At 40.2% G+C, this 11,305-nt stretch overlaps 1 protein-coding gene across 5 annotated transcripts in view; it reads right to left on the bottom strand.

Annotated features, from left to right (window-relative positions):
- The window catches only part of KATNAL2 (katanin catalytic subunit A1 like 2), a 90,865-nt gene that overhangs the window by 47,616 nt on the left and 31,944 nt on the right, over positions 1 to 11,305 (bottom strand). For 4 of the 5 annotated variants that reach the window (XM_033421361.2, XM_033421357.2, XM_033421358.2 and 1 more), the window contains exon 2: positions 6,263 to 6,333. The exons of the other annotated variant lie outside the window; for it this stretch is intronic. In XM_033421361.2, the coding sequence (XP_033277252.1) occupies positions 6,263 to 6,333 (71 nt within the window). The remainder of the gene's footprint in view (positions 1 to 6,262; positions 6,334 to 11,305) is intronic. 5 annotated transcript variants of the gene reach the window in all.

Consider the following 11,305-nt stretch of genomic DNA (forward strand, 5'->3'; position numbering starts at 1 on the left):
ACAGTATGGTACTGGGTACTGGCACAAAAACAGAAAGATAGATCAATGGAACAGGATAGAAAGCCCAGAGATAAACCCAGGCACATATGGTCACCTTATCTTTGATAAAGGAGGCAAAAATATACAATGGAGAAAAGACAGCGTCTTCAATAAGTGGTGCTGGGAAAACTGGACAGCTACATGTAAAAGAATGAAATTAGAGCACTCCCTAACACCATACACAAAAATAAACTCAAATGGATTAAAGACCTAAATGTATGGCCAGACATTATAAAATTCTTAGAGCAAAACATAGGAGGAACACTCTATGACATAAATCACTGCAAGATTCTTTTTGACCCACCTCCTAGAGAAATGGAAATAAAAACAAAAATAAACAAATGGGACCTAATGAAACATAAAAGCTTTTGCACAGCAAAGGAAACTATAAACAAGATGAAAAGACAACCCTCAGAATGGGAGATAATATTTGCAAATGAAGCAACTGACAGAGGATTACTCTCCAAAATATACAAGCAGTTCATGTAGCTCAATATCAAAAAAACAAACAACCCAATCCAAAAATGGGCAGAAGACCTAAACAGACATTTCTCCAAAGAAGACATACAGATTGCCAACAAACACATGAAAGGATGCTCAACATCACTAATCATTAGAGAAATGCAAATCAAAACTACAATGAGGTATCACCTCACACCGGTCAGAATGGCCATCATCAAAAAATCTACAAACAATAAATTCTGGAGAGGGTGTGGAGAAAAGGGAACCCTCTTGCACTGTTGATGGGAATGTAAATTGATACATCCACTGTGGAGAACACTATGGAGGTTCCTTAAAAAACTAAAAATAGAAGTACTATATGACCCAGCAATCCCACTACTAGGCATATACCCTGAGAAAACCATAGTTCAAAAAGAGTCATGTACCACAACATGCATTGCAGCACTATTTACAATAGCCAGAACATGGAAGCAAGCTAAGTGTCCATTGACAGATGAATGGATAAAGAAGATGTGACACATATATACAGTGGAATATTACTCAGTCATAAAAAGGAACGAAATTGAGTTATTTGTAGTGAGGTAGATGGACCTAGAGTCTGTCATACAGAGTGAAGTAAGTTGGAAAGAGAAAAACAAATACTGTATGGTAACACAGATATATGGAATCTAAAAAAAAAAAAAGGTTCTGATGAACCTATTGGCAGGACAGGCATAAAGACACAGACGTAGAGAATGGACTTGTGGACACGGGGAGGGGGAAGGGTAAGCTGGGACGAAGTGAAAGTGAAAGTGAAAGAGAAAGTGAAAGAGTAACACTGACATATATACATTACTACATGTAAAATAGATAGCTAGTGGGAAACAGCTGCATAGCACAGGGAGATCAGCTCAGTGCTTTGTGACCACCTAGAGGGGTGGGATAAGGAGGGTGGGAGGAAGACTCGAGAGGGAAGGGATATGGGGATATACCTATGCATTTGGCTGATTCACTTTGTTATACAGCAGAAACTAACACAACATTGTAAAGCAATTATACTCCAATAGAGATGTGTAAAAAAAAAGAAGAGATGATGGCAGGCCCCATATTTCCTAAATTAACTTATCAGGGGAACAGAAGTGCTTCTGTGTTCCTATTCCACTGTTTGGGCTTGAATGAGGTCTGAACTTAATAGAGTTGGCAGGAGGAACCACTGGAAATTCTTAACCAACAGAGTGACAGTACAAGACTTCAAAAAGAGGCATGAGCAGTAAAGAGACAGGGAGACTGTTAAGAGGGACTTAGGCCAGAGGAGATGCATGTGCAGACCTAGAAGAACCTGTAGCCATGACCCTCCACTGTCTGATCTCACTAACTCTCCCTCATGCATTTGAACTCTGCTCTTTCTGTTTCCCTAGTGGTTCCACTTACGCCCTGCCCCTTCTTTCTCTGTGCCCCTGCTTAGAATGTCCTTGTCCATCCCATCTGTCTATCCATATTCTACACCTTTTTCAAGACCAGCTCACATCGCCTTCCCTACAAAGCTTTCCCTGATTGTTTATTCCAATCCACAATAATCTGTCCTCTTTGTGAATTCTCAGTTTTTCGTTAAAGGCAGGTCTACTTTTCTGACACTGATATGTCCTTAAAAATACCTATAGTTTACTTTTCATCTTGATAATCCACTGGTGAGTCCCTTTCCCAGCAGGTCTCAGGAAAATGATCAACTCTAGTATAATTTTCATCGTTTCTAGATTCAAGAGGCCATCTTGTGGCAAAAAGGGTAAATGCATGCTTTGTAAATAGGAAACTCTTGAGGCCATAATAGCACCTGCAGGAGAAGGGAAATCTATCTGACTTTTGTCTTTTTGTTTTTACAGTTCTCCTTTCTGATACAGTTTCTGAAATACAGAATACATTACAATAAAAATCAAGAATTATCTGTATAAACGACTGAGTCGCTTTCTAATTATTCTACCCATCTACCTGCTAGTAAGTTCTTTAATGGCTGTTCAAATAACATTTGCCAAACATCTATTAATACAATGCTCACAAGGTTGGGGTCTTGTAAGGTGAGTTCAGGTTTTAAAAGGGTCAATTAATCTATGAAGGCAGCATTTCTCAGAGTGTTCCATGGAAAACTAGTCCCTAAAGTTGGCCTAAGAAAAAAAGGGTTCCTTGGCCAAATTGGTTTGCAAAGCCCTGAATACTGTGACTTTAGCACAGATATTCCCATTGCACATTAATAAGTCAGAGGATCTGAGAAGTCCTGAAATAAGAGAACCTGTTTAACCCGGTTTAACCCAATGTTTGCCAAGCTTACTTGACCATAAAGCTCTTTTAAAGTTACATTAATTGGGCTTCCCTGGTGGTGCAGTGGTTAAGAATCTGCCTGCCAATGCAGGGACACGGGTTTGAGCCCTGGTCCGGGAAGATCCCACATGCCGTGGAGCAACTAAGCCTGTGCACCACAACTACTGAACCTGCGCTCTAGAGCCCGTGTGCCACAACTACTGAGCCCGCGCACCTAGAGCCCGTGCTCTGCAACAAGAGAAGCCACCGCAATGAGAAGCCCACGTACCGCAACGAAGAGTAGCCTACACTCACTGCAACTAGAGAAAGTCCGTGCGCAGCAACAAAGACCCAACACAGCCAAAAATAAATAAAATAAATAAATTTATAAAAAAATAAAATAAAGTTACATCAATTAACATTCTGCAGAACGATTGTTTCAGTGTTCCACGCACTTAGAAAACACTGCCTTGAGGTAATCTAGCTCAGGGTTTTTTGAATGGAGCTAAGATTTTATCAAAAGATAACGTAAAATGTGCCAGACCCACATTCCCACTGCTTCAAGTCCTTTGCTGAACCAGGTTGGGTATTAAAAGAATAAAATCCAACTCCTACCTCCTCCATAGTAAAAATAGCAAGGACTCATATACGCTTACTTTGTGCCAGGCACTATTCTAAGCATGTCACATATTTAATCCTCATAATAATAACATCTGCCTGACACTTAAATACTATCTTCCATTACTCCATTTTACAAGCAAGGTAACTGAGGAACAAAGAGGATAAGTAACTTGCCCGAGGTCGCTGGTTAGCAAAGAGTAGAGTGGGCATTTGAACCAAGGCAGGTTGGCTCCTGAGTCTGTGTTCTTACCCAGGAAGCCCCCCTACCACGCCAACCCGCCAGCCCTTGTCTTAGAGCAAACACTCAGCTCCATGCTGCCCTTGGAATTGCTTTCCATGGATGGATGGTGAACAGTGTGGAGCAACTTCAGGAACACTCTCATATTCCAGATGGGGGAAAAAAGGCACAGACAGGACCAAAGTCAGCCTTTCTCTACTTGGGCTCTCACTTCCACCCTCTTGCTGTGTGTGGACACAGAGATTTAGCAGTTGAGCATCACCTGATTGGCCTGCCTGCCAACCATGGGGGGTGGAGAGGGACTCATTTCTCTGGTCTGACACTGGTGGTGATGTGGAAAGAATGAGCCATTTTCTCAATATAATTTAAATCCCCAACACCAAAAAGAGAACTGTCTGATAAAACCGTTTCAAAGTAAGTGGACTGAGAAACGTTTTTGTGTTAAAGATGATACAATTCATCATATTTACCCTGAGAAAAGGGCCGTTTCCAAAATTGTGATGTTAAGGTATTATGAAAAAGGCCACATTTTGTAATTGAAGATCTTACATGGTCAGTCCAGGGGAGAAAATAAATCAGATTACTCAATAACAAAGTTTGTTCAGAAGTGCAGTGTTATAATTGGTCACCAAAATGCAGTGCCTCTGAAATTTTGGCAAAAAAATTCAAATCCTTCAATGACTTAGATAATAAAAGAATGCTTAAGTACAGTTGCAGTGATTTCATTTTCTGACTTTAAAAAGCCATCACTTTTTTAAAAACTCATAAAATATGCTCCACACACATTCTGATTTTCCTGAGGTGACCCTCAAACAAAACTAAATCTTCCACACTGGAGCAGAGGAAATGGACCCTGAAGACCCTTGGGGTGAGACAGGCCTCAAAAGTGCCCCCACCTAGCGCCAGGAGACTTCTGGTAAGTTCCTAGACTCCTCTGAGCCTCGATTTCTTCAAATGGGGACCCTAATACTACTTCCCTTAAAATTTAACAGAAAAAATTCCTCAAGGTCCCTAGAACGGTCATTCCCCTCAAGAAGGCACTAGATTCATTTAAAACAGCTGTTGCTGGCACAGCTCAAGAAACAAGGATCAACTCCTCACTCTCATCCCAGCTGCCTCCTACCCTCCCGCCCTCATCAGCTTTCCTTCCTACCTCAGCACTAGGGTTGCTAGTTCTCAAATGTGGCTTTTAGTTACGGTAGCTCTCCTAGTGCACTGATAGCTACTATGTTTATCAGAGGAAAAGATGCTCTTTCAAACTTTTGGGAAAATACAGCAGCTGGTTGGTTCCTCCTGCTCTAAGGCAGGGTTTCTCCGTCTTGGCGTGATTGACATTTGGGGCTGTCCTGCGCATGTGAAGGATGTTTAGCAGCATCCTGGTCTCCTCCCACTAGATGCCAGTGTGCTGCCTGGGAGGTCTCCAGACATTGCCACACGTCCTCTGAGGGGTTCTCCAGGTTGAGAACCACTGCTCTGACTTGAAAGTTTTGAGCCCAAACCCTGAAACCTGAATATTTTCTTCCTGGCTGAAAACTGAAATGAAAGGAAACTCTAAAGAGTAGCCTTCGGATACTTGGTGGTCTCTCTCCCTCTCGCAACTCCCAGCATATCAGCAGCCTTCATGTAAGTGCTCGCACATGAGGTAGGTGGCCAAACTCAAATGATTCCAGATTTCCTCCCCCTGCCAGCTATAGAATGGGCATCGCACAGGAAAGAGATCTGAGCACAGGTCGTCCAGGGAAATGCAATACTTTTATTCCGAGAGAAGGAAAACTGGGAAGAAAGAATGTTATCTTTATGTACATTAGCCAGCAAGCAGTGGGACCCTGGAAACCGTCTTTGAATGGCCTACACTATCTTCAAACCTGAACGGGAAAGGGAAAGTATCCCATGAACAGGGTAGCTTTGTTAATGAAGTTTTCAAATGCATAATGTGAAAAATATCTAGGTAAATGAGACAATAAAAGTATGTGTCTTGGGGCTTCCTTGGTGGTGCAGTGGTTGAGAGTCCGCCTGCCAATTCAGGGGACATGGGTTTGTGCTCCGGTCCGGGAAGATCCCACATGCCGTGGAGCGGCTGGGCCCGTGAGCCATGGCCGCTGAGCCTGCATGTCGGGAGCCTGTGCTCCGCAACGGGAGAGGCCACAACAGTGAGAGGCCCGCGTACAGCAAAAAAAAAAAAAAAAAAAAAAAGTATGTGTCTAGGTTGCTGTGGGTGGGCAGGGGTAGGTAGCGCACAAGAGATTTTAGGGCAGGGAAGCTATTCTGTATGATACTACAATGGTGGATATGTGACTTTATGCCTTTGTCAAAACTCGTAGAACTGTACAACACAAGAGCGAACCCTGATGTAAACTATGGACTTTAGCTAATAATAATACATCGATATTGACTCATCAATTACAGCAAATGTACCACACCAGTGTAAGATGTTAGTAACAGGGGAGACGGGGCAGGGCGGGGTATTGCTGGTGTATGGGAGCTGTCTGCACTTTCTGTTTTATTTTTCTGGAAATAGAAAACTGCTCTAAAAAATAAAGTTATTAACTGTTTTTAAAAGTGAGTATTTGGAAAAGCAGAGGTCAGAGAAAGAAAGGAATCATCTCTGTAAATATTTGTAATGTAACATACCCTTCTTGTGTTAGATAATGCAAAATCAAAATAAGAAGATTTTTTCGTCGTGCTTCTGTCCTCATCTCGCACTATGAACAAAAAAGAAAATGTAGGTGAGACGATAATGAAATATAACACTCCTTTTATAGCAATAAACCCTTGATGGTAAATGTAACCTGTCAAAAGCAAGAAGCATAACTTAAAGGCTGGAAGGCAGTTTGACGTCTCTAAGGATATATAAAGTTGTTTTCCATTGTTATTTTCTTCTCAGAGCTGCCTTCTCAATTGTAAACTGAAGGTACAGTGATTTCGATTGGGATTGCACTTGACTAGTTAACTTCTTACTGCCAAGCTAATTGGTATTTTGTTGCTTATCACCGCAAAGAAACAAATATATGCACATTTACTTGGACCAGGTGAAGGAAAGTGATGATAAACTCATGAGCCAGAAATCAAGATGTACCATCACAGGTACTGACTTGCTACTGCAACTTAAATTCACTCGGAGTCCCACCCAGACCCTGCACAAATGTGGAGATGAGTTCCAATAATCCATTCAGGGGGACCCGGCAGCTGAGCACTTAGAATATCCACTGAGTAGCAGAGGCCATAAAGGGGACATTCCTGCATAACAATGTACTTATTCAAACTGGATGAATTTGCACTTTTATTCACAGTATTAATGTGCTACATTATGTTACCTGGTATCTCAAATTCCCCTGAAATATATTCAGAAAATATTTACTTTCACTAATACTTCCCTTACTTGAAAATAACTTACATTTATCTAAGGAGAACACAGGTAAGAACTGGATGAAAGCAAAAAAGGCCCCTGAGTGGCCCAAATTATGTCATAAAATCTAGGCACAAACACACTGATGACATAAAAATTTTTCAGGCATTCATCTAATCTTTCTAAAAATTAATGTAATAAAATTAAAAGTGCATAGTTACTTAAAAATCAAATAGTACTATATTTTCTTTCATTTTAAGTTGCTTTTTCATTGTGATAAAATACACATAAAATTTACCATCTTAACCATTTTTAAGTGTACAGTTTCGTGGCGTTAAGTATATTCAAATTGCACAACTATCACTACCATCCATCTTCAGGACTTTTTATCTTCCTCAACTAAAACTCTATATTCTTTAGACAATAACTCCGTCCCCGTAACCCCTGCCATCACCATTCTACTTCCTGTCTCAGTGAATTTGCCTATTCCAGGTTCCTCGTATAGGGGGAACTCATTTGTCCTTTTGTGACTGGCTTATTTCACTTACAATAATGTCATCAAGGTTCATCCACGCTGTAGCATGTGTGTGGCTCAGTAATATGGTACTATACATTTGTAAGGAAAAGCAGTAATCTCTGTCCCACTCCACTGCCCCCTCCCCCCACTCCTGAGAGGCAACAACCTTAATTACTTTAGCTGTTTCTTCTGATATTTGCCTCCATGTTTTTAAACATATCACTGTTTTATAATATATGAATATTAGACATTAAACTATTCACTTGTTAAGGCAGATGAGCAGTAAGCTGCCTTACAGACCTCTCACCCTCTCCTCCCCTTACAGTTATAGCAGTATGCAGTGATTACATTATTATGACTGTGTAAATAATGTTGCTGAGTCAAAAAGTACTGTGGTTACTTTACCGTTTCTGGACAACATTATTTTCCTTGGAATGAAGAATTGCCTCATGTTAAAAATTTGGTTACTTTTCTATATACCTATTGCTAATTTTCAAATCCCCACATACCTCTAAAGGCCCCTCGCATCACTTTCCACACATCAAATACATCAGTCAATGTGTCAGTTACACTCCCCCCAGCCATGGCTTCCCTGAAGCCTCCACCCTCCCTCTCCACTCTAGGTTGCTGACTGTTAGGCCTGCTATGGGTGCTCATCCAGGGATTTCCCTTTGACACTTTCCTGCATTGGATCCCCTAGAAATGGAGTCTTCTTTACTGGTCACTGGTTTGGTTTAGTGAAGCACACATCCGCTAAAGTAAAGGTACACGGAGATAAATGTGGTTGAGAATTTGCATGCCTGCAAGTGTTTTTATTCTATTTAAAAATTTGATAGTTTGAAAGGGCATAACATTCTTATTCCTTTGCAGATAAAGGATCTTTTATTCCCAGGAAGCTTTTAGAATCTTATTTTTAACTCTGGTGCTCTGAAATTATACAACTTCGTTGGTGCCAGCCTTTTTCCATTCACTGTGCTGGCCGTTGACAAGCTGGACATTCTCATGCCTCCGTTCTAAAAGAAAATGCCTTTTATTTTTTCTGTGATAAATTACTCCCCTATGTTTTCTCCAGTTTATTTTTAAGAACCTCTATTAATTGAACGGGATATAACCTGGATTGATCTTTTATCTTTTAAGATTTTTTCTCCTATAGTGTCCCTTTTCTTTGTCTCTTTTTTCTATTTTCTGGGCAACCTCCTTGGCCTTGTCTTTGAACCACTCTCCAGAATTTATTTAGACAATAATATTTTTAACTTCCAAGAGCTTGTTCTTTTTTTTTTCCCCAAGAGCTTGTTCTTATTTTCTGATTGTTCCTTTTTCACAACATCTTGTTCTTTTTTTTTTTTTTAAGACATATAGCAGTTTCCCAATATTTATTTGTTTGTTTGTTTTTGCCACACCATGCGTCACATGGGATCTTGGTTCCCCGACCAGGGATAGAACCTGCGCCCCCTGCATTGGAAGTGCAGAGTCTTAACCACTGGACTGCCAGGGAACTCCCTTGTTGTTTTTTGAATGCACTATTCTCTTATGATTCAATGTCAGTTATGTTCAATATTTGCTGTTTATGCAGGCAGGTAAAACACTATTTTATAAAGATATCCATCCAAAATTATTAAAATAAAGTTTTGTTGCTTAAGGTAATAAGTTTTTATTCAGACTGCCAGAAAATAAAGAAAATGAAGCAACCTGTGTTTCAAAGAGCTTGTGAAGGAAGTATAGTAAGTACCACTTTTTCAACGAAAAGGTATTCTGGTTTCTGCCACTCAAAAGGTAGTTATTGTGGTTGAGAGTCCGCCTGCCGATGCAGGGGACACGGGTTCGTGCCCCGGTCCAGGAGGATCCCACGTGTCGTGGAGCGGCTGGGCCCGTGAGCCATGGCCGCTGGGCCTGCGCGTCCGGAGCCTGTGCTCCACAACGGGAGGGGCCACAACAGTGAGAGGCCCGCGTACAGGAAAAAAAAAAAAAAAAAAAATCATTAAAAGGTAGTTATTGCTGTTTTAAAAAATTAATTTGCATTTTATTTATCGCAGTTTTATACACATTTTGTTGTTGTTTTTGTTAGTTTAATGTTTTGCTTTGAATTCACGCTAAAATAAATGAAATCAAGTTCTCAGAAGTCTAAGAGAAAAGGAGATTTAAGGAAAATTATAATTCTTGAAGTAATAAAATATATAACACAAAAAATAGTGACTTAGACTGGGATAAAATATTTACAAATGACACATCTGATAAAGAACTATTATTAAAAATATACAAAGAGCTCTTAAAACTCCACAATAAGAAAATAAACAACCCAATTAAAAATGGGCAAAAGGGATGAACAGACACCTCACAAAAGGAGATATATGGATGGTAAATAAATATATAAAAAGATGCTCAACATCATATGTCACCAGGGAATGACAAATTAAAACAACAAGAAGATAGCACTGCACACCTCTTAGAATGGTGAAAATCCAAAACACTAACACCACCACATGCCGGTGAGGATGTAGAGCAATGGGAACTCTCATTTATTGCTGGTGGGAATGCAAAACAGTACAGCCACTTTGGAAGACATTTTGGTGGTTTCTTACAAAATTAAGCATACCCTTACCATATGATCCAGCAGTCACACTCCTTGGTATTTACTCCAGTTGAAAACTTATGTTTACACACAAACTTGCACACTGAAGCTGCGGATGCAGCTTTATTCATAATTGCCGAAAGCAACCAAAATGCCCTTCAGTAGATGAATGGATAAATAAAGTATGGTACATCCACACAATGGAATATTAATCAGTAGTAAAAAAATAATAATAAACCACCAAGCCATGAAAAGACATGTAGGAAACTTAGATGCATATTACTAAGTAAAAAAAGCCAATGTGAAAAGGTTACAATGCAAGAAATTTTCACATATTGAGGTATGGGGAAGTCATTCTGGCATATACGTGATTTGGCTTGAATAGAATAGCCTGTTCTGCAGCCTATCAGACAAATTGTACGTCTGCTTTAACCATTAAGGAAAAGACGCGTTTAAAAATCAAAACGGAGTAACTGGTTCAGGCATCCAAAGTGGAGCCTGGTGGCCATTGTGGATATGGTTTCAGACACGTTCCTGCATTACTAAGAACTTGAATTTCTGAACTGTACCAGACTCAAGGACACCACCAGCCATTCTCAAAACAAGATCTGCTAGCAGCTGCAACCATTTTGGACCCAACCAATACTTACTTAACAAGCACCCTTACTTCTTGCCAGCCCCAATCATAATTCGTGATAAACAATTCATGTTAACTAGTTGTAACCTTGCAGTTTTTGCCTTTACAATCCTCCCCTATTTTGTAGTCCTGCAGAACATAATTCAAATGCTTCCTGAGTCTGTGTCTCCTGGACTATAGTCCTCAATTTGGCTCAAATAAAACTCCTTTTTAGTCCTTTTATAGATTATTTATTGGCTATTTGTGTCAACAGCTTTATACTGTATGTTTCCAACTATATGACATTCTGGAAAAGGCAAAACTATGATGACAGTAAAAAGATATTGGTGGCCAGTTTGGGGGAGAGGGAGGGAGGCAGAGCACAGAGAATTTCAGGGCAGTGAAATTATTCTATATGATACTATCATGGTGCCTACATGTCATTAAAGATTTGTCAAAATCCATAAAATGTGCACCAGAAGTGAACTCTAATGTAAACTACGGACTCTGAGTGACAATGACGTGTCAAAGTAGTTTCCTCTGACACAGGAGGTTGATACTGGGGAAGCTGGTGCATGTGTGGGGCAGCCACACATGCTGGTGCATGTGTGGGGAAGCTGGTGCAT

The sequence above is a fragment of the Orcinus orca genome, chromosome 15 (assembly GCF_937001465.1).
Source record: "Orcinus orca chromosome 15, mOrcOrc1.1, whole genome shotgun sequence".
NCBI lineage: Eukaryota > Metazoa > Chordata > Mammalia > Artiodactyla > Delphinidae > Orcinus > Orcinus orca.